The 24698-nt window shown below is 39.9% G+C and overlaps 1 protein-coding gene across 3 annotated transcripts in view; it reads right to left on the bottom strand.

Moving 5' to 3' along the window:
* FGGY (FGGY carbohydrate kinase domain containing) overlaps positions 1-24698 on the bottom strand; it is a 346832-nt gene that overhangs the window by 103565 nt on the left and 218569 nt on the right. For all 3 annotated transcript variants that reach the window (XM_060231899.1, XM_060231898.1, XM_060231900.1), the window contains one exon: positions 12039-12100. In XM_060231899.1, coding sequence (XP_060087882.1) covers positions 12039-12100 — 62 coding nt within the window. The remainder of the gene's footprint in view (positions 1-12038; positions 12101-24698) is intronic.

The following is a 24698-nucleotide window of genomic DNA, read 5'->3' as shown; positions in this document are numbered from 1 at the left end:
CCAGTGAATGCTTAATTTCCATTCATTTCAATAGAACTTACGTATGCTTAATTTTCTCTGGAATACACACAGATTTGAAATCCAAAGAAAGTAAACTTCCCCCTATGTTCCAATGAAATTAGTGGGAATTGTGATCCAGCCTTGGACAGCCTATACTGGCATGCCAGTTGAACATGCTACTATAACTTGCAATTACCATTCAGCATTCTAAATTTCTAGGAACAACATTTGGAATAGATTTTTTAAATTCTATCCTTGGATTTGCCTCCTCTGGAACATGCTCAATTGCAACAGGTAGGTCAGTGTGAGCATCTTCCTCTAATTACAATTGATTGGTTATTGTCTCTGTTTTGGAGGTCTAAGCAGTAATATTCATTTAGCCTCTGCATGTATATTCAGTCATGCACTAATGAGCTCCCTGATGAAATTTGGCATGTGTTTACCTCTCTGACTTATGACCTCCTTGCAGCTGTATATTTATGCTTTGCATTTACACATTTAGCTGTACATTGTTTCAATTAGGATATACCATGTGTTTGCTATCAAAGGTATCATTCAAAATGAAATGCACTTGGAAGAGATTAAACTAACTAATTCATATCATTAGTCTCATACTTTAAAACTTGCTTTATGTAACTTCTTGAGAGGAAAAATACATAGCTTTGCCAGTGATTACAATTCTTCAGTGTCCTCATTTCATTTCTACCCCACACTGCCTCACACAGTCTTCCAATGAAAAAGGGAATGTGATTAGACTTCTTAACATAAGAACATAAGAGAAGCCATGTTGGATCAGGCCAATGGCCCATCCAGTCCAACACTCTGTGTCACACAGTGGCAAAAAATTTATATACACACACACACACACACACACACACTGTGGCTAATAGCCATTGATGGACCTCTGCTCCATATTTTTATCTAACACCCTCTTAAAGCTGGCTATGCTTGTAGCCACCACCATCTCCTGTGGCAGTGAATTCCACATGTTAATCACCCTTTGGTCCGTTCTAACCTGACTGCTCAGCAATTTCATTGAATGCCCACGAGTTCTTGTATTGTGAGAAAGGGAGAAAAGGACTTCTTTCTCTACCTTCTCCATCCCATGCATAATCTTGTAAACCTCTATCATGTTACCCCACAGTCAACATTTCTCCAAGCTAAAGAGCCCCAAGCATTTTAACCTTTCTTCATAGGGAAAATGTTCCAAAACTTTGAATATTCTAGTTGCCCTTTTCTGCACTTTTTCAAATGCTATAATTTCCTTTTTGAGGTCCGGTGACCAGAATTGCACACAGTATTCCAAATGAGACCGCACCATCAATTTATACAGGGGCATTATGATACTGGCTGATTTGTTTTCAATTCCCTTCCTAATAATTCCCAGCATGGCGTTGGCCTTTTTTATTACAATCGCACACTGTCTTGACATTTTCAGTGTGTGATCTACCACGACCCCAATATCTCTCTCTTGGTCAGTCTCTGCCAGTTCACACCCCATCAACTTGTATTTATAGCTGGGATTTTTGGCCCTAATGTGCATCTCTTTGCACTTGGCCACAATGAACCTCATATGCCACATTGACGCCCACTCACCCAGCCTCAACAGATCCCTTTGGAGTGCTTCACAATCCTCTCTGGTTCTCACCACCCTGAACAATTTAGTGTCATCTGCAAACTTAGCCACTTCACTGCTTACTCTCAACTCCAAATCATTTATGAACAAGTTAAAGAGCATAGGACCCAGTACTGAGCCCTGTGGCACTCCACTGCTTACCGTCCTCCACTGTGAAGACTGCCCATTTATACTCACTCTCTGCTTCCTATTAATTAGCCAGTTTATGATCCACAAGAGGACCTGTCCTTTTACTCCATGACTCTCGAGCTTACTAAGGAGCCTTTGATGAGGAACTTTATCAAAAGCTTTCTGGAAGTCAAGGTAAACAATATCTATCGGGTCTCCTTTGTCCACATGTTTGTTCACCCCCTCAAAGAAATGTAACAGGTTAGTGAGGCAAGATCTTCCCTTACAGAACCCATGCTGAGTCTTTCTCAATAATTCGTGTTCATCAATGTGCCTACTCATTTTGTCCTTGATAATGGTCTCTACCAACTTTCCCGGTATTGAAGTCAGACTTACTGGCCTGTAGTTTCCCAGATCTCCTCTGGAACCCTTTTTAAAGATGGGGGTGACATTTGCTACCATCCAGTCCTCAGGAACGGAGGCATATTTCAATGAAAGATTACATATTTTTGTCAGAAGATCCACAAGTTCAACTTTGAGTTCTTTCAGAACTCTTGAATGTATGCCATCCAGACCTGGTGACTTATTAGTTTTTAATTCGTCTATCAGTTGTAGGACTTCCTCTCTTGTCACCTCAATCTGACTCAGGTCTTTCAACACCCCTTCCAATATAAGTGGTTCTGGAGTAGGCAAACACTTCTCATCTTCCACAGTGAAGACGAAGGCAAAAAATGCATTCAGCTTCTCAGCCATTTCCCTATCCTCCTTCAGTAATCCTTTGACCCCTTGGTCATCCAAGGGCCCCACTGCCTCCCTGGCTGGTTTCCTGCTTCTAATATATTTGAAGAAATTTTTATTGTTGATCTTTATGTTTTTTGCAATATGCTCCTCATAGTCCCTTTTTGCCTGCCTGATCACAGTCTTGCATTTGATTTGCCACAGCCTGTGTTCCCTTTTATTAATCTCACTTGGACTAGCTTTCCACCGCTTAAAGGAGTCCTTCTTACCTCTTGGTCAGTTTCTGCCAGTTCGCACCCCATCAACTTGTATTTATAGTTAGAATTTTTGACCGCAATGTGCACTACTTTGCACTTAGCCTTGTTGAACCTCATTGGCCACATTGACGCCCACTCGCCCAGCCTCAACAGATTTCTTAGGAGTGCCTCCCTGCTTCTCACCACCCTGAACAATTTAGTGTCTTCTGCAAACTTAGGCACTTCACTGCTTATCCCCAACTCCAAATCATTAATGAACAAGTTAAAGAGCATGGGATCTAGTAATGAGCCCCACTGCCTCCCTCGCTGGTTTCCTGCTTCTAATATATTTGAAGAAATTTTTATTGTTGGTCTTTATGTTTTTTGCATTATGCTCCTCATAGTCCCTTTTTGCCAGCCTGATCACAGTCTTGCATTTGATTTGCCACTGCCTGTGTCCCTTTTATTAATCTCACTTGGACTGGCTTTCCACCGCTTAAAGGAGTCCTTCTTACCTTTTATAGCTTCCATTACATTGTTTGTTAACCATGCAGGCCTTCTCTTATACCTGTTTGTACCTTTCCAAACTTGTGGTATATATTTTATCTGAGCTTCTAGGATTGTAGTTTTAAATAGCCTCCAAGCTTCCCCAAGGGTTTTGACTGTATTTACCTTTCCTTTCAGTTTCCTCCTCACATGCCTCCTCATCTCAGAGAATTTACCCCTTTTAAAGTTAAATGTGGTCGTGCTGGTCTTTTAGAGCAACTCTCTATTTATACAAATGGTGAAATCAATAATGTTATGGTCACTGCTCCCAAGCGGTGCAATCACTTTTACATCTCTCACCAAGTCTTGGGCATTACTTAGGACCAAATCCAGGATCGCCCTACCCCTCATAGATTCTGAGACCATCTGCTCCATAGCACAGTCATTGAGAGCATCAAGAAACTCATCTCTTTCTCTCGACCAGAACACATATTGACCCAATCAATCTGCAGGTAGTTAAAATCACCTATGACGACACAGTTTTTAAGTCTAGCCAATATCTTTAAGCATTCCATCATATTATAGTCATCCTCTATCTTTTGATTTGGTGGGCGATAACAAACTCCCATAGTTAAATTTCCTTTTGGGCCCTCTATTTCAACCCAAAGCATTTCTAGAAGGGAATCTAATTCTCTGACCTCAGTCTTACTGGACTGTATGCCCTCTCTGACATACAGGACTGTATGCCCTCTCTGACTCACCTCCAACCCTTCCCTCCCTATCCTTCCGATATAACTTATATCCAGGAATCACCGTATCCCACTGATTCTCCTCATTCCACCAAGTTTCTGAAATTCCCACAATGTCTATGTTTTCTCCTAACACTAAACATTCCAACTCACCAGTTTTACTTTGAAGACTTCTAGCATTTGTGTACAAACATCTATAATTTCCCAGGCAAGCAAGGCCCTCCACCTTCCTCCTGCGGCCTCGAGACTCTGGTAGGCAGTCCATTCTGTTTGTCACCATCTCAGAGGAAAACTCTGATCCATTACCCGGTAGAAAAGTAACAGCTAACCCTTCATCTCTTTGAGATGAGTCCTCCCTAACCAGAGACATTTCATCTCCTGTTGGCTTTCCCCCAAGATTTAGTTTAAAAACTGCTCTGTCACCTTTTTGATTTTAAGCGCCAGCAGCCTGGTTCCATCCGGGGACAAGTGGAGACCGTCTTTTTTGTACAGCTCCTACTTGTTCCAGAAAGCATCCCAGTGCCTAACAAACTTAAACCCTTCCTACTTACACCATCATCTCATCCACACATTGAGACTTCTAATTTGTACCTGTCTCTCCAGCCCTGCAAGTGGAACAGGTAGCACTTCTGAGAAGGCTACCTTGGAGGTCCAGGCCTTAAGTCTCCCACCTAGCAGCCGAAATTTTTCCTCCAGGACCTCACGACTGCATTTCCCCACATCGTTGGTGCCAATATGCACCACGACCACTGGCTCCTCCCCAGCACTGTATATCAGCTTATCTACTACACGCGTAATGTCTGCTACCTTCGCACCAGGCAGGCAAGTCACCATACGGTCAGTACGCGGTTTTGCCACCCAGCTGTCTACTTGCCTAAGGATCGAATCATCAACTACCAAGACCCCCCTTCCCTCCCTGCCCAGGGATGGTTCCTTGGCGCGAAAGGATTTCCACTCACCAAGTGAAGAAGAGGTCCCTTCTGAGGGCACATTCCCTTTATCCTCAGCCCAGTGCCCTGTTCCCTCTCGACCCTCATGCTCCCTGGCAGCAACGGGGCTGCCACGTTCAGAGCGGGGCTCATCTAACACGTCCCCAAAAGTCTTCTCCGAGTGCCTAACTGACTGTCTCTGCTTCTCCAGGTCAGTCACCTCAGCCTCAAGGGTACGAACTCATTTCCTGAGGACCAGGAGCTCCTTGCATCGAGCACACACCCAAGACTTCTGTCCTGTGGGCACATAGTCATACATGTGACACTCAATGCAAAACAATGAAAAGTTCCTACCCCCCTGCTGGCATTCTACCTGCATGATAGCTTTTTAAAAAACCCTTTTAAACCCTGTTTGTTTATGTGGCTCCCCACCTGAAGAGTCTACTTACCCTATTGGGAACACAAGGAATCTGGGTTCCTGGTCCTTACACAGCCCCCAGGCTAAGAGCCACAGGCCAACAGCCCTTTAGCTCTCGCCCTTCGACTCGCGCCAAAGGCTCGCGCCTCTGGCAAGGCGCAGCTTAATAATGCAAAGAGGGTGGGGAACACAGCCACTCCTAATCAATCAGCAGCAATCAGCAGCAATCACCTTCACCTTCAGCTTTTCACATGAACTCAGAAGTTTTCAGCAACTCCCCCAGCTGCTAAGCTACAAACCTCACGCCCTCACGCTTGTAGTACTTCTCTGCTCTATTCCAGAGCCCTCTGCAATGTGCTCAGTCTCTGGCAAGGCGCAGTTTAATAATGCAAAGAGGGTAGAGAACACAGCCACTCCTAATCAATCAGCAGCAATCAGCAGCAATCAGCAGCATCTTAACTAGTAAGCATGTAAAGTACTGAAGCCATTCACAAAAACATTGTTAGTTGTTTACTAAAACTAAAGAATTTGGGGAAACCTAGTGGAAATGTAATACAAGTCAACATCCAATTTAATACATTTTAATTATATAGATATTAAGGATAATGTAATTAAATATATAGCACAAGTGAGAACCTGTAAGGCAGGGTGTCAAATATGTGACCCAGGGGCTGAATCAGGCCCCCAGAGGGCTCCTATCAGGCCCCCAAGCAACTGGCTGTCATCTATTTCCTTCTCCCTCTCTCTTTCTTCCTTCTGCATAACAGCTTGCTTTGCAAGGCTTGCTCAATTGCACAGGAGCTACAGAGCAAAGTCTCTATTTTCTCCATTGCCTGAGGCTCCTCCCCTGGGGAGGAAGGGGACAGAGAGAGCTTGCTTTGCCAGACTCTCTCAATTGTACAGCAGAGCTACTGAGCCTTCTTCCTTTTACTAAGTTCTCTTCTACCTACTGGCTGCGGCTCCTCCACATCCTGGCCCTCTGGAGAAGGAAGGAAAGAGCCAGAACTTCCTTTGCCCAGTTCCCTGGATCCCATGGGAGAGATACAAAGAAATCACCTTTAAGACCAACAAGTGCTAATGTTTTAAGCATGTTTCAAGTTTTTTTTAAAAAAATATTTCTGTTCATCTGTGTCCTTTATAAAGTTTATATCTCTGCTACCTAATCTTAAATAGGTACACACACATCCCAGTCCAACATGGCTCAGCCTGACAAGGTCTCATTTATGTCAGGTCCCTCATAACAAATGATTTCAACACCCCTGCTAAGGGCTTATGGAAGACATTTCACTTTCCTCCCCCCCATTATTTCCTCTTTCCCTTTCCTGAAAGTCCATAGCCTCTCTCTTTTTACTGCTTCCTTCTAGGGTTGCCAACCTGGAGATCTCTTGGAATCACAATAGACTCCCAACCTATGTTCCCTCTAAGCTGTGGTGTCTTGTGAGCAAAAATTCTATTTTATGAGCTACTGGCATTAAAGTTGTGAGCTACAGCATAAATTAGTTTGCTCTGGGGCCATTTTTCCTGAGCTGAGACAAAAATATGTGATCTGGAGGCTAAAAAATTGTGAGCTAGCTCACAGTAACTCAGCTTAGAGGGAACACTGCTCCCAACTACAGAGATCTAAAGAGTTCCCCTTATGGCTGCCAGCTCCAGGTTGGGAAATTCCCAGATATTTGGAATTGAAGTCTTGGAAGGATGAGGTTTGGGGAGGGAAGCTGTAACAGACTGTCAAGGGTTAATGCCTCACAGAGTCTGAGAACCTTTGAGTGACAGGCAGTTCAAAGAGAACTCTGTGGAAAGTGTCAGTTAAGAAATGACAGAGCTTCTTGTCTAGAGAAGTAATCCCTGCCCAGTGAAAAGGGAGGTCTCCCTTGGTCTGTGTTTAAAGAAGGATTTTAGGAACTTGGTTGATTAAATTCGTTTAATCATAAAATTACCTCCGTTTTTATCATCTGTTCACCTCATATATCCAATTCTTGATTCTATTTGTCCTGTTTCCCCTTCAAGTTAAATATTTTGTTTATTTTGAACTTCAAAAGCCTCTCATGTGCCATTTCAATAGTATGAGAAAGTGATTTTATCTCTTTCCTCAGTTCCCTGGTCTGGACCAATATCTAAATATATAATAACATGATTGGGTGGGACAGCCATAAGCCAATAAAAAGAAGAAAGATAAAGGGGCAGCTCAAAAACCAAGCAAGAAACAAAAAAAAAATCCTGTGTGCGAGAGGGGAGAGAGGACGAGATCGCCTCAGCAGAAGCAAACTCAGCAGAATGTCCACCCTCCATAGCAGCCATTTTCTCTGTGATCTGGAGAGCAGTTGTAACTCTGGGTCATCTCTAGCCCCCACCTGGAGGTTGGCAACCATAGCTCTCTTGAAGGAAATTACTCCTTTGGAAGATGGAGTCTATGACATTATACCCTTCTGAGATCCTTCTCAGAAGCCAGTTTGGTGTAGTGCTTAAGTGTGCGGACTCTTATCCTCTGCAAAGCCTTGGGCTGGTTTTGATAATACATTATCACTAGTAATCAGAAGCAAATGTAAAGGACAGTGGTCACTCAAGGTAAGATCTAAGACCTCAGACCTAGTCACAAAATTCATTAGAGTTGGAGATACTGCAATATAATCTACAGTGCTAGCCCTACAAGTTGCCACATAGGAAAAAGTACCACCAGTTAAATCAAATGTGGTGCCATGCAAAATATGCAGGTTGGTCAATGAGAGAAGATCCAGCAATTTCAGACTTATTTACAGTTAGGTCCTTCGAAGAATGATCCGGGAGGTGAGCATGTGATGCTATCTGCTTGTTTATACCATCCCTCACCTCTAGGTGACCTGGGCCTATTCTTGTAGTAAAATCACCACATAAAATAACTCTCCGCTTTCAGACTATGCAAACAACTCTGTTAACTGGTCGATATTCTACATCCCTACAGAACAATGTTTTTGCATTTGTGGTTCACCTATGATAGAGGACCTCCCCCATTGTATTCTATCCTGTCCACTATACAATGACCCTAGAATTAAATTTCTGTCTGGAGTACTAACCTCCTTAAAAGCAAGTTCAGAAACTGAAAAGATTATATTTCTGTTATCTGACGATGATGCTCATGTCCTATAGAGTCTCTTTGTTTGCCCTTGCAGCTAAGAAGATAAGAGCAAGAGTAATATCAAATGCTGTAACTGTTTGAGGTTGGCCTTTCTGGAGAGCTTTTAAGGTGTTAACTGGAAACTTTGTTGTTCTGTTTGGGTTCTGTTTTGTTTTGTAACGGCCAGTGGCTATACACAATAAATTTTTGACTGACTGACTCTTATCTGGGAGAACCAGGTTTGATTCCCTAATCCTCCACTTGCACCTGCTGGAATGGCCTTGAGTCAGCCATAGCTCTTGCAAGAGTTGTCCTTGAAAGGGCAGCTGCTGTGAGAGTTCCCTCAGCCTCACAGGGTGTCGATTGTACGGGAGGAAGATAAAAGAGATTGTGAGCCATTCTGATACTCTGAGATTCAGAGTGGAGGGCGAGATATAAATCCAATATCAGCATCAGCATCTCCTCCTCAAACCCCATCATCCCAAGTTCCACCCCTCAAATCTCTATGAAATTCCTAACCTGGAGTTGGCAACTCTATCTCCTTTCCACCCAACAGCCAACCTACTTTATCTGCCCCTGTACCTTCCCAGCAGCCTCTACCTAGGAAAACTATGGCCTAGTGTGTTGCCAGCCACCGGGCCAGGCCCACTTGCATAGCAGGGAATCTTAAGGACTTGTGGGGGCACCAAACTTCCCCCTGTATCCCCCTACCCTACACTATGTCTTCTTTATGTCCCTCTGGCAACCCCCATATCCTCTCCCCTTTCCCTGTCTCATTCTCTCCTTCTACCTTTTATCTGCCTCCCATCTTCAGCTATACTTACTATTTATTTATTTCCATTTATACCCCACCTTCCTCCTCAGTGGGGACCAAACAGCTTACATTATTCTCCTCTCCCCATTTTTATCCACATAACAACCCAATGAGGTAGATAAAGCTGAAAGTATGAGACTGGTCCAAATTCACTCACTCAGCTTCTGCAGCAAGATGACATTTGAACCTGAGTCTCCAAGACTCTACACTGAAGCTCTAACAGCTATACCACACTGGCATTCGTAGGGTGACTGCTGGTGAACAGTAGCAAGTAGCAAGGTCTAGTTGAGTCATGCAAGCCAGGTGGTATCAAGTCATGTAGAGGTTGCTTCCAGGCCCAGGGTTGCCAACCTCCAGGATACCTGGAGATATCCCAGAGTTACAACTGAATTCCAGACAACAAGGATCTATCCCCGTGGAGAAAATGGCTCCTTTGGGGGTAGATTCTATGGAATTATATCAATCTGAGGCTTCTCCCATCACCAAATTCTACTCTCCTCAGACTCCACCACAAAATTTCCAGGAATTTCTCCACCTGGAGATGACAACCCTAGTCAGGCTTGGCTCCAAGAACTCCTCCCTTAAAGGCCGAAAATAGGCCTGGAAAGGTCCCTATCCCCTCTCTCTGCCTTTTACTGACAGAACCAAGCTTGGAATGCTGTGGCTGCCTAGTAACAGCCACTGAGAGAATCTGTTGCTTAAAGCTACAGATGCTCCTTTTTATCATTTTCCGATTTTTTAAAGCTGCCCAATTTTTTTCCTTCAGATTTCACATTTTTTTCTGCAAAAAATGGGGCTTTTTCTAGGACCTTTTCAAGTTGTACAAAGATCTGTCTTGCCCATTCACAGCTCCAGGCACCAGATTTAAATATCCAAAGATTTGTCTGACTTTCTATTAGAATATTAGGGACGGTGGCTCAGTGGTAGAGAATCTGCTTGGGAAGCAGAAGGTCCCAGATTCAATCCCTGGCATCTCCAAAAAAGGGTCCAGGCAAATAGGTGTGAAAAACCTCAGCTTGAGACCCTGGAGAGCCGCTGCCAGTCTGAGTAAACAATACTGACTTTGATGGACAAAAGGTCTGATTCAGTATAAGGCAGCTTCATATGTTCAATATAAGAAAGAAAAAATTATATAGCATATAGCAGCTTTCACAGCATTTTATGTACATTACCTTGGTAATCCATATAATCGTTTAAGAAAAGTGAAAATTTTTGTCCCCTTACTGTAGATGTCTTATACAGAATCCTGACTATTATGGTGTATAGAGCAACTATGGGCTGAGGCAGATGCTGCCTATATGACCAAACCTGTAAAGAGATTCAGGCTTATGCGCTCCTTCCCTCCTACTCTTCCTCCAAGTCCTTCTCTTTCATCCAATTCTGAATCGGGAAATATTTTGTGCTCACCCTACAAACCAGGTTTGCAAACTGACATTTCTAATCTTGATTAGTAGGGCACAGCTTCATACTTGGTTGTAACAGCAAACTGTGGGTTTACTAAAACCAAGAAGTGACTAATTTTTTCAGTGTGCAAGGTGAGAAAGGAGTACTCAAGTCCAACTGTGGAACATTAAGAAGAGTTGCACCCTTTTTGGTCCTCTGAACTCAATGGCCTTAATAAGGATGCAAGTGAGGGTCGCCAGCTCCAGTTTGGAAAACATCTGGATATTCTGGAGGAGGAACCTTAGGAGAGTGGGGTTTGAGGAGGGACTTCAGTGAGGTATAATGTCATAGAGTCCATTTTCCAAAGTCGATCTCTGTCGCCTGGAGATCAGTTGCAGTGTGTGATCTCCAGCTACCACCTAAAGACTGGCAACACTAAAAGGCTGTTTAGAACTGCACTGCAAGACTCGTTTGAGAACAGATCACATGTTACAGCTGAATAATGTAACTACAGTGAATTCTTCATGGAGACAAGCTATAAATTAGAGCCTGCCTAGTTCATGAGTCTTCGCTGTCATAGCTACTCTAGCTTTTTATGAACTTTCTTGCATTAAATATATGTGCAATCACTTCCTGTCAACCCACCCACCCCCCACTAAACCAGAGCTCTTTGTTAGTGTTAATTACTTAATTAACTGCTAAGAAAAGTATGAGCCTTTGTATTCACTGCCCAAGGGAAAGACTTTGTATGCACTAGCTTCCTGTCCAAAGAATGCTAGATGAATCTAAAGTTATGATAGTTTCAGATATCATAAAATATCCCTGGGGCTGACTGTAAGGAGGACATCTCACAGAATAAGTTTATTTTGTGACATGTGTCCCAAGGATTGTAGGTCTTTACCAAACATAAAGGTGAATCTTCAAAGCTTCAAACTCTTAATTTGAACTGCCTATATTGATGCATTCACTGCATTTTTCAGTCTGTTTAAACACAGGATTAATTATTCTGAGGTGGCAAAATTACTACAAGTGGATTGTTCCTGAAAGTATGATTGGGTGGAGGACCGTTGGGAATTTTAAAAATGTAGTAATGTCACATCCAAACAAAGGTTTGAAATTAGGCTGAGGTACTGAAATGTCTAAGCATTCATGAGAGTGTTTGCAATGACAAAATGGCTAGGAAAAGGCAATTTCTGGGGATATCACCAACAGAAATGACCATGTGAATCAGTCCTTAGGTAGATATGTTCACAACAGAACTGGCTATATTGTGTAATGGGAATTATGAAGTGTAAGCTTGTAAGAAAAGAGAAAGAAATTAAGATGGTGACAAATAGCACAACCTGTAACTCAGTAAAACTGGATTATTTCAGATGAACTAGTTTTTTATTTGAAGCCAAAATAATGCATCTAAGAGAAAGACTATAAACAATGAAATAAAGATGGTGACCTGGCTGCAGCTTTTGTTTGTAGTTCTGGGAAAGCAGCGTGTCCTTGGATGACATGTTCTATCTTTACAAACAGAGAGAGAGAAATTGATAAATTATTTTACTATGTTTACATCTGAAGTATCATCTTTATATTCATATATTCATATTATATTCATCTTTATATTTATATAATGATTCACAATGTTTTTATCAACTTAGTTCCAAAAGGCTGTCATCTTTATATTCACATAATGATTCACAATGTTTCTATCAACTTACTTAATGATTCACAATAAGGCTCTTATCTTACTGCAGGTGCCTCCCCCCAGAGACCCCATAGGTCTGAGAGGGGCTGGGTGGGCACCCAGTTTCCTGTGTCCCACAAAGTTCTGTACCTTTGCTCATGCTATATCAATATCTCTCTATATTGATGCTCATATTGAAATCTATCTAAAACCATTGAATGAAATCATCCAAACTTTGCAGGACACCATCAGTATGCTGGTCAAACCCAGCTATCTTTGAATAAGCCTTCTCTGCTCTAGGATGGCATCTGTTTGGTGTAGTCAAGTAGCTAAAGGAGAACAAGGTGAAATTAAAACCAGATTAGATGAAATGGAGCTAACTGGAAAGCTGATGTTCTAAAAAGGATTATACTTTCTACCCATGAGGTTATTAATCTCTCTCTGAGATTTGGTTAAGAGTGAGTTTTGTTGGATGCAGATAAGTTAGTATAATAACTAAAAATGTTTTCACCAGTTTAATTCAGCATAGAAGATAGCTTCACTCCTAAATTTGGCTGGGCTACTGATATGTGCTACCTCAAGATTTGACTATTCTAGTGTGCTTTGCTTGAAGACAAATCAGAAACTCCAGCAGGTTTAAATTACAGCTGCTACTGTTGTATGGAACTAGCTGTTTTTCACATATTGCAATCATCTTAAGATCACTGCACTGGTTGCCTATTTGTTTCTGGGCTCAAATTAAACTGGTGGTTCTTATCTTTAAAGCCCTTCATGGTCCAAGATGTTCATTCTTAAAAGACCATCTCTTACAGCATAAAACAATGTGTCAACTCTGATCATGCAATCAATGTTTTCTCTCCATGTTCCCATAGAGACACTTAAGACCTGCCAGGTTTGGGTCTCTACTATAGTGGTCCTGACATTAGCACAGCACCCTAAGTAATTTAAAGGTGCCTCCCCCCAGAAACCTGATAGGTCTGAGAGGGGTTGGGTGGGTACCCAGTTTCCTGTGTTAGGCCCCTGGCCCCCTTCCATCCCCCTGCAATGAGGCAGAAATGGCTGCCCTTGGCCTCCACCCTCACTGTGGCACCACAAATGGTACCCAGGTAGGTCTGGATCCCAGCTTTCCTGAACCTGTCAAGAAGGTATCTACTAGATCTTCAGGAGTTTAGAAGTCTTGCAAGTCTGAATTGTTTCAGGGGTTCTTGAAGGTGGTTAATATGTAATTAGTCCTTTATATTTTGTATTACTGGGTTTATGTTTATTTTAACTTAATGTTTTAATCTTTGTTGTGAGCCATTTGAGTCCTGTTTTGGATAAAAGTAAACTATAAATTATTGACATAAACAAATAAAGGGATTCAAGGGAGTTAATCTGGATTGTAATTATGAAACTTCCTAAATTTTGAAGAATTCATTCTGTTTGTTGTTACACACATCTCTTCATAGTGATAATGACACAAAAAAAGGAATATATCTGTGCCCTCAATACCATTACTATAACATAACATATTCACAAATTTTGCCACTCATGTGAAAGTTTAATGATGCTAATTAGTTCAGTGAGCCAGACTAGGGTCTCAACTATATAGAAAGATGCTCTAGGGTTGTTTTTTTTTTAAAAAAAAATACATCCCACTATCTTTCAAACCCAGATTCCCCAATTCTAATACACATTTGCTTCGACTATAGTAGCACCCTTACAAATGATCCTAAAATTGGTAAGCCCAAACAAAGAAAAAACTGGAAATGTTAGCATAAATTAGATAGCCTGCTGCCAGATGGCACACTTTCTGACTCATGTGGCTAAAGTAAAAGGAAGCTGTATTTCTTTCCTAAACAAAATTCTGAACAGTCAAAGGCCATACCATAAAAAGCATGAGGGACCAAAGTGGCCATCACAGTATTTCCACATGTCAGTGGTTCAGGCTATGATACTTGAACTGACACAAAAACGAGTGCCTAAGACCATCTCCTCAATGTAGCTCATATTTTTATCACAATTAAAGGGTGCTAAGTAACACTGATGAAGTACAGTCCCAGTGGCAGCTTGTATGATCCCATTTATTTACTTGGGTTAAAGTATTTGGTACTGAGAGAAAATTCTTATCTTGGATAGGCTGGCATAATTCTTTAAAAAGGATCAGCAATTATTGTGACTGGGGTGGGGATAGGTTGCCAATCTCCAGGTGAATATTCTTCAGATCTCATTACACGTCGGTGTACATGTACAAATCTACAACATATTTACAAAGAATTTTGTAACCTATCCCCACCCCAGTATTTTCAAATGTTGGCAAAGATTCTTAGTAGAAAGATCGAAAGATCCCAAATAAAAAGATACCTATTCTATTAATCGAACACAGCTGGGATTCAAAAGATCATTCATTAAAGGAACACAATGACTCATACAGCGGGCAAAAACATCTGATATCAATGTTACAAAACACTGAAAAATAATACTGTAAAAAGGAAGCAAAATCCAGAGCAGGAGTGGCCAAACTGTCGCTCAGGAGCCACATGTGGCTCTTTCATAAATATTGTGTGGCTCTCCAAGCCCCCATCACTCCATTGGCCAGCTTGGAGAAGGCATTACTCTCTTTAAATCCCTTCTCAAAACCAAGCCAGCCAGGAAACTCCTTCCTTCCTTCCTTCCTTCCTTCCTTCCTTCCTTCCTTCCTTCCTTCCTTCCTTCCTTCCTTCCTTCCTTCCTTCCTTCCTTCCTTCCTTCCTTCCTTCCTCCCTCCCCTCCCCTTCCTCCCTCCCTTCTTGCAGCTCTCAAATATCTGACATTTATTCTAAGCGCCTCCTATGTTAAGCAAGTTTGGCCACCCCTGATCCAGAGATTGATTTAAACCAAGAGGGGCATATGTCCTTAACATAAGATCAAGTGAGCCTCCTGGTATTAAAAGTACTTTCTGAATATTCACATAATTATACAGATGACGTTTAAATTTATATAGAACCACAAACATTCAGATCTTCAGGATGATATTCAGCTTCAAGAAAATGAGTCACCATAGAGGCTTTTGCTATTTTATAGTGAATAAAGGATGCAAATTCCATAATCTGGACTTTTATTGGTCCAGTGCTAATGCCAAAGTACATAAGTATGCATAAACATTTGATTAAATAAATGCATTCCTTGAATTGCATTTCATGAATTGTGTCAATTTGATAGCCAAGTTGCCCCTAGGATGAATTAATTCCTTAAATTCCAAGGACAATTTACAAAGAGAACAATTTGAACATTTAAAATGTCCTGATGTGGAGACCAGATAATGCATGGTAAATCCAAAATCAGATCTACTTAGTCTGTCCTTTTAAAATGTTGGTTTTACAGAAGCAAACAACTGGTCTATCAGAGCATTCCAGAATCTCTGAAAAAAGATACAAATGTTTGGAAATAATGTGCTTAATCAAAAAAGCCAATGGGGTGTATTGGAAAACACAATGAATCTGAGAACAAGTTACTGGAGTTCTGTCCTCTAAAAGTGTTCCCTGATCAATGTGGCTGGCCCTAGATCTTACTGTACAGATTACCTCACTGGAATAACCCCATCAATAACTTTTTTGTGGAGTTTCTGACTTTCAGTAACTGACCAAAGGGAGTGTTACTGAGAAGTTATACGGGACTGAAAGATTTATAGTGAAGATATCAGTTCTTGTCTGTAGGCTTGGAATACGTTTCAGTAATTAGAAAATGTTGTTTATTGATGGAAACTATAATATCTAAAAATTAATAGAATGTTGATCGAAATTACAAAACTTAGGCTTTCGGTTTGAGTGTGCCGACAGAGCTGCATCCCTCTGACTAAGGGGGAATTTTATTCCTTTGTTCAGGGCAGTAAAGACCCCTCCGGGGATCTCTGCCCACCAATATCAGTCAGATATTGGACCAAGATAACTTTGAATACCTTCAGTCGTAGATCTCGGCTGAAATTAGGCAATTAAACCTGCCTTCTGGAAGCCTTGAAGATCCGGCGTTTAAGAGGGAACGTTTTCTATCATCTACAAAGGATTAAAAGCCAAAAAATTGGCTTAAGCCTGTCGGACCTCATTCACTTTAAGGACTGATTTACAACTTAATGAACAGAAAGGCCGAAGTGCAAGAACATAACAGATAAGGTACTTTGATTAATATTTCTGCTCCGGGACTTTTCTAAGCTAATCTAAATGACAGTGAGAATTAAAAATAATTGGAACTGATGCAAAACAGAATTAAGATAAGGGTCTGCCTAATTTGGATTCTTTTAAACTAAAAACTTTAATAGAACTTGAAAAAGAATGAAATTGTTTTGAATACCTGTGGCTGATGATGCAGGCTATTTCGCTTCTCGCTCTACACTGGTAATCAACATAACAAACTCCAAAGGCTGCGATACTTGGTGGAAGAGAACTGAGCAATTTAAACCAGGAAGTAAAGCCTTGCTGGCCAATGAAAAAGACTGTGACAGTTGAACCAGGAAGGAATTAAGACCAAGAAAGTCCTCACTAGGAACTTCTTTTAACCATAGAGAAACAACGATCGCCATTTTGAAAGAGAGGAAAATTGCCAAATCTGTTAAAAATCAATATCTCAGCCCAGGAAGGTAGGAGAAAGACGAAATTAGTCTTGTTTTAAACAGCATGTTTTAAGCTATTGGATTTGGTGTTGGATTTTAATTTGGAGACCTTTTAAGTTTTGGTGAGGTTTTTATGTCAGAAGGAAGGGTAACCCGTGCAAGGGCTCATTCCTTTGACAAAATGCAAAGCCAATTTGATGCCTTGGAAGCCAGGATGATGAAAGGGGTGGACAAAATGTTAATGGCCCTTAAAAAAGAACTTTAAAAAGATATTGGAGATCTTAGAAAAGATGTTGAGGACTTTAAAGATGAACTGGGTATGATCAAGGACAGTTAAGGGTGTTGAAGAGAAAGTGGATACACATGCTGTTACCCTTCTAAAACTCCAAGAGAAGGTCACAATTCATGACTGCAGATTAATGGAAACACAAGTGCATCTGAGAGGACTACCTGAAGGGAAAGAGACGAATGTAATGGATTATTTGGTGAAAATCATCACTGAATACTTAGAAGAAGACCCTGAAAAATTCAGAAGTATGCTGGATAGTGTCTACAGAGTTAACTCAGCATATGCAAAGGACAAAGGTCTACCAAGAGACATTGTTATAAAATTAAGGTCTAAAGACATAGCAGGAAGAATTCTAAACAAAGGTTTTCAAAAAGCTTGGATAATAGAAGGGAATAGAGTTAAAATAATGAAAGAGCTACCAAGACAAGTGATTAACGACAGGAAGAAGTACAAGAGGTTAACAGAGAAGTTGTGTGTGGAGGGCACAAGATACAGATGGATACTACCTGAAGGTCTTGGCTTCGAACAACATGGAAAAAGGATTACAATAAAGAATGAACAAGAGATGTATAGTTTTTTTAAGAGAATAAGGATTCTGCACCATAATGGAGTACAAGTTACTATCTTGGAACGTAAATGGACTAAATTCACCACAAAAAAGAAAAATAACATTTCATTGGATTAAAAAACAAAAATGTAATATAATTTGTCTACAGGAAGTTCATATACAACAAAAGGATTATAAATTTTTGTGGAATAAAAATTTGGGACTGGAATTTTTTTCATTGGCAGAACAAAAGAAAAGAGGGGTAGTCTTTTATATTAAAGAACAATTAGAACCAAAATTGATATTTAAGGACAAAGAAGGAAGATATATTGCAGTGGAAGTGATGATGGAGGCAAAAAATACGTTGCTACTAGGATTATATGCGCCCAATGGAGCGAAAGACAAGTTCTTTAAAGACATTAATCGACAGTTAGATTAAATGTCATATGACCAGATCTTGATGATGGGTGATTTTAATGGGACAATACAAAATAATATTGATAGATCAAGCCAAAAGAAGACAGACAAGGAAGGAAAATTACCAAATTCTTTTTTCGAGTTGGTTAAACAAGAAAATTTGGAAGATATCTGGAGAAAGTTTAATCCTGAAGTAAGAGACTATACCTTCTTTTCAGCAAGACATAATTCTTTTTCCAGAATAGATATGTTATGGGGCTCCAAAAGTTTGGGCCTCATAACTAAAAAAGTGGAGATTCTACCAAAGGTTAGTGCAGATCATAACCCAATATGCTGGACTACAAAATTGCAAAAGAAAACAAGAAGATGGAGAATTAATGAGGATCTGCTACAAGATAGACGCTGTGACATTTTTAGAAAAGGAAACTGCAGTGTTCTTTCAAATAAATGAGACTGATGATGGGGAATTTCAGACAGTTTGGGATACCTATAAAGCAGTAATGAGAGGATTACTAATCACATTGAATAATAAAGATAAGAGGGCCAAGGAAGAGCGGTTGCTAGGTTTACAAAATGAAATAAAGAAAAAAGAAGGGGAATTAAAAAAAAAAGACCAAAAAAGACCAGAAAAGAAGAAATTAATAAAAGAAATGACAATATTACAATCCCAAGTTACAATCCAATAGAAAAAATTGAAATTGAAGCAGCTATAAAAGCAATGAAAGAAGGTAAAGCTCCTGGGCCAGATGGGTTTACAACTAAATTTTATAAAATTCTTAAAGATAAGATAGTGCCCAAACTGCAAAAATTTTTGAATACGATAAGAGAAAAAGGGAAAATTTCAAATACTTGGAAGGAGGCTGTAATTTCGTTGATTCCTAAAGAAGATAAAGACGTCACAAATGTAAAGAATTATAGACCAATTTCACTACTAAATAATGATTATAAGATTTATACAAGAATTTTGGCAGAACGACTGAAGCAATATCTGATTAATTTTATAAAAGAAGATCAAGCTGGATTTCTCCCTAAAAAGCAAATAAGAAACAATATAAGAGCTGTTATTAATACTGTGGAATATTATGAGAAACATCCAGAAAAAGAAGCGGCTTTTTTTTTTGTGGATGCAGAAAAAGCCTTTGATAATTTGAACTGGGACTTCATGTTTGCAGTAATGGAAAAAATAAATTTAGGGGAACATTTTGTAAGAATGACGAAAGCAATATACACGGAACAACATGCAAAACTGTGTGTAAATGCAGATCTTACAAAAGAGTTGAAGGTGAGCAAAGGTACAAGACAAGGATGCCCGCTTTCACCATTGTTGTTTATAATGATGCTTGAAATTTTATTACAAGTACAAAATGATAAAGAAATAGAAGGATTAAAAATTAGAGGATTCTCTTACAAATATAAAGCATTTGAAGATGATATTGTGTTCATTATAGAGAATCTGATTCAAGTGACACCATTGTTGTTAGCCAAGATAAAAGAATATGGAGAGACAGCAGGATTGTGTATAAACAAAGAGAAGTCGAAATTTTTATGTAAAAATATGCAACCAAACAGACAGAAAGAATTGCAGACTTTGAGGGGATGTAAAGTTACTTCTGAAGTTAAATATCTTGGCCTAGAAATAACTATGAAGAATATTTACTTGTTTAAAAATAATTACGAAAAGCTATGGGGCAAGATGGACAAAGATTTGATGAAATGGAATAGACTTAAATTGTCCTTGCTGGACAGGATTGCTGCAATTAAGATGAATATTTTGCCAAGAATAATGTATTTGTTCCAAACTATCCCGATTGTGAAAGATAGCAAACAATTCAATAAATGGCAAAGGAAGATCTCTGATTTTGTATGGACTGGGAAGAAACCAAGGATTAAGATGAAGATTTTAACAGATGCTAAGGAGAGAGGAGATTTTCAACTTCTGGACTTAAGACTTTATCATGATGCAGTTTGCTTGACATGGATTAAAGATTGGATAATGCTGTTAGATAAAAAACTTCTACGGTTAGAAGCTCATGGGAATAAATTCGGCTGGCACGCTTATTTGTTTTATAGGAAAAATAAGATGGACTTTTTTTCTCACCACTATATTAGAAATAGCTTATTAAACACTTGGATAAAATATAAGAAATATGGTGATGAGAGAAAGCCGCTTTGGATAGTGCCAGCAGAAGTAATAAAAATAACAGCTGAATCTGATGAAGAAAGAGTGATGTCATATAATCAACTGCTCAAGATTCAAGGTGACAAAATTGAATTAAAATCTGCAGAAGAGTTAAACAACAAGTACGATTGGTTTCAAATGCAACAAATAAAAAGTTTGATGGAAAACAATATTGAATCTGATGGAATTAGACGTGAGCAAACAGAATTGGAAAGGGTTCTGCTTGGAGACAATGAAAAATTAATATCGAAAGTATATAAATTACTACTGAAATGGTCTACAGAAGAAGAAGTAGTAAAATCTCAAATGGTTAAATGGGCAATTAATGTAAATAAAGAAATACAAATGGATACATGGGAATACCTTTGGAAGAACTCAATGAAGATATCAACATGTCAAAATATTAAAGAGAATTGTTTTAAGATGATGTATAGATGGTATATGACTCCGAAAAAACTGGCAAAGATGAGTAAAAAGATGTTGGATAGATGTTGGAAATGTAAAAACCACGAGGGTTCTTTTTTTCATATGTGGTGGACTTGTGAAAAAGCAAAAAAGTTTTGGCAGATGATACCACAAGAAATCTCTAAAATTTTGAGATATGACTTTAAGAAAGTTCCAGAGACTTTTCTGCTAGGACTACAAATAGAAAAATTTCCAAAAGAAGATAGGACTTTAATTTGGTATTTGCTCTCAGCTGCTAGGACATTGTATGCGCAGTTGTGGAAGCAAGAAAAAATACCAGAGAAATGGGACTGGATTGTGAAAGTTTTATCGTGGAGTGAGATGGACAAGCTAACAAGAACTTTAAGAGACTATGATTTGGATCTGTTTAAAAAGGAGTGGAAGAAATTTAGAGAATACATAGAGCAAGAGTGGAATGTAAAAAGACATTAGACAATTTTTTAATGTGAATGGGAGAAAAGAAAGACATTGATTTTTGATTGGTTAGGGGTGCCTTTTTAATTGAATTTAAGTATATAACTTCGGAAGTCTAGTAATGGAGGGGGGTTTGAAAATATCATATGGGTTAGTGATAGCAAGGACATAATTAAATATTGTAACCATATGTTATTAATAAAATTGTTTAAAACGAAATTACAAAACTTAATGGTAGGGGTGTAAGGAATTAATCCAAAAATTAAACTGCTATATTAAGGATAAATCTGAGAACACCACAAAAACATCATCAATTTAACATTTGTAAATTATTGCATTTCTGAAATATTGATTGGACTCATCAAAAATGAATTTTTCATCCCAAGCTGTCAGGAATATGTTCACAAGACTCATGTTCACAAGAGCCATGGGACTACTCATTGTTACCCTACCTGTTTGGTAATAAAACTCATCACTGAACCTAAAATAGTTCTCAGGATTGAAATCAGCCAGTTGCATAAGAAAGTAAGTCTTTAATCACGCTAATATCCAATGAATTTTCAATAATGATTCTACCCTTGTGAGTCATTCTGTTCCTTTAATGGATTGTTTTTTTAATCCCAGCTGTAGTCAGTTAATGGAATAGGTATCACTTTATTTGGGAAAGGATTTTTCTACATTCCCACTAAGAATCTTTGTAACATTTCAAAATACTGAAGACTAAGCCTTTTGTTTTGTTCTGGATGGGCAATTCCTGCCATTAGGATTGGGTGAGTGAAGTGTGGGATTTGTGGTCTTTAAACTTTCAAATAATGAATGAGTCTATAAGACTGTTTGGCAGACTATAACTATTGATCACATGCAGCATACCAAGACATCAATAGATCTTTACTCAATCTACCAAAAACTACACCCTTATCAAGAGACTTTAAAAGAACCTCTTTTTGGTTCGATTCTGAATGATGGGCTCTTAAGAAAAATCATTGTTGCCTTTTTTCCTTATTATGTGCTCACCTTTCCTCTAAGCTAGCTGCTCTCTACTTTGAGGCAAAAAAAGGATGCCAACTCCTTCTGGAAGGAAAAACACAAGCCCATGCCTTGAAGAATTGGTCCAGACAGTTGCATTGCTTCTCGCACAAGGAATATGAAAGATTTCTGGATGATGGTTTCATGAGTAAATTCCTCATCTCATGCATTCATTCTAATATATTAATTGATTCTCCTTTGATCCCTGCTTCTGATTGGACTGTATACTACTCTAATTTACTATCTGATCCGGCACTGCCTGACCTTCCTGATGAATGCAAATACCAATTGAGGTGCCTATTTGGCCTCCGGTTGCCAAAGAAGAATCTCTGAACTCATTGCCTCTATGAAATCGGGCAAGGCCCCAGGACCTGATGGCATTCCTGTTGATTTTATAAAAAATAATCCAGATTAGTGGACAGAACAGTTAGCCTTCTTGACCCTGTTATCTCCAATTTCTTTTGCCTTCCAGAAAAAAAAACCAATTCATTACTTACTCACTGATAAATCTCCCAGATTGACAGAACTAGTAGCTGAGTATTTGGCCATTGTACTGAACAAGGGTCATTAATTCCTAGGCATAGACCATGACCATTTGATCAGTTTTGCTTTTATGCACATGCACTGTTTTTATGATTTTAAAAAAACATTTTTGTACACTATGACTCTCATTGGACTTTATATTAATTCTGTTTGTACTTTTATTTCACGCTTTTATGCTACTAAAGGTTCTTGACCTTGAAATTGATGTATTAACACTGTATCAAGATGTCTATGTTATCTGTTAAGCATTGTTTAGTTCTTTGTATATGTGTTGTGACTTGTAACAAGATCTGAAAAAGATTCTCACTGAAATAGGAAGGGTTTACTGGCCACCTGTTCTAACTTCCCAAGTCATGCTGTATATTGGAATTTTTGAACTTTTTAAAAACATGCTTATGCTTTTGTGACTGTCTTGGATATTGCTATATATTGATGTTCTAAACTGACTGCATGTCTATTACATTACATATTTAAATACTGTATTGACTGATTTTGAAATAAGGATTTTCTAGCATTCAATTATATTGGATTTTATTATAGAGTACTGCATCATTTTTCACACATATTATTGTACTTACTTTACACTTTTTAAAAAATTGTATATCCTCACTGTGATGTTTACCGTTTTGTTGTAAACCTCCAGATGGAGCCTAGCACTTTTACAGCTGATCTCCGAACTACAGAGATCAGTTTCCCTGAAAAAAATGGCTATTTTGAAGAGTGGACTCTATGGCATTGTACCATGTTGAGGTCCCTTCCCTCCCCAAACGCTGCCTTTTCTGGGTTCACCCCAAAAATCTTGAGGTATGTTCCAACCCAGAGCTGGCAACCCTAAGTAGGAACCAGCCCATGGCAGAGGGGAGAGAAGAATGACACAGACACATCATATTAAGGAGAATCAGGCCAAAACTTCATTGACTATAGGTTGCTCAGTTCTTGGCATAGTGTAGGCTGAGGAAAATGGGTGCAGTTAATAGCCCAATTGCTATCAGTGACCACCTAACCCAGCTGCTAGGGAAATCAAGGACAGAGAGCTGGTATTAGGGGAAAGAAGCAGCAGAAGCCACTGTTTCTGCCATCACAAGCCTCCTGTGGACATGGTCAATGTATCTGTCCTGAAGCTGACTGTCATGCCCCCTGCCCGCAGAATCCTCTTAGGGGATCCCACTTTAGGTCATGCAGGGAGGTCACCTCTGCACACCATGTAGTATGTTCCCCAGCCAACATAACCTGTGGACCAAACTGAAAAACAGGTTTCTTACCTGTAACTGATGATCTTCGAGTGGTCATCTGTGCAGTCACACTGATGGGATAAGGCGCCAGCGCCGATCTTGATCGGTAAACTTCAAAGCTGTGGATTTCCGCGCCAACGTCCCAGTGCGCATGCCCAGAAGCCCCACTGCGCATGCTCACTGAGACAGGGGCGGACATCCCGCCAGTTCCTTCTGACCGCTGCATAACCCCCAGAGATGGACCGGCAGCAGAGGGGAAGGAGGGTGGGTAGTGTGACTGCACAGATGACCACTCGAAGATCATTAGTTACAAATAAGAAACCTGTTTATCTTCTTCGTGGTCTCTGTGCATCACACTGATGGGAGACTAACAAGCTCAAATCCTACCTGGAGTTGGGTGCGACGGTCCATCAGCAAAAGACAGACTGGAGAACAGCACGGCCCACCAAAGAGTCTTGGCGTAGCTGCAAGTCCAGCGCATAGTGATTCACGAAGGTATGCGCGGAAGACCAGGTGGCAGCCTTGCAAATGTCCTGAAGTGGAACGCCCTTCATAAACACTGCCAAGGTTGCCATCGCCCGCGTGGAATGGGCTCGGATCAGTCCTGGGAGAGGCGTTTTACTCAGTAGATAACAAAGCCGGATGGTTTCCGTAATCCACTTGGACAGCCTCTGAGACGATATCCTCTGCCCTAAAGAGGATGATGCATAAGAAACGAAAAGTCTGGAGTCCCTCTGAGAGGGATTAGTGCGGTGCAGA

Source organism: Heteronotia binoei, chromosome 2 (genome assembly GCF_032191835.1).
Source record: "Heteronotia binoei isolate CCM8104 ecotype False Entrance Well chromosome 2, APGP_CSIRO_Hbin_v1, whole genome shotgun sequence".
Taxonomy (NCBI): Eukaryota; Metazoa; Chordata; class Lepidosauria; order Squamata; family Gekkonidae; genus Heteronotia; species Heteronotia binoei.
Note: the sequence above shows the minus strand (reverse complement) of the source record. Positions and strands in the feature narration are given on the sequence as shown.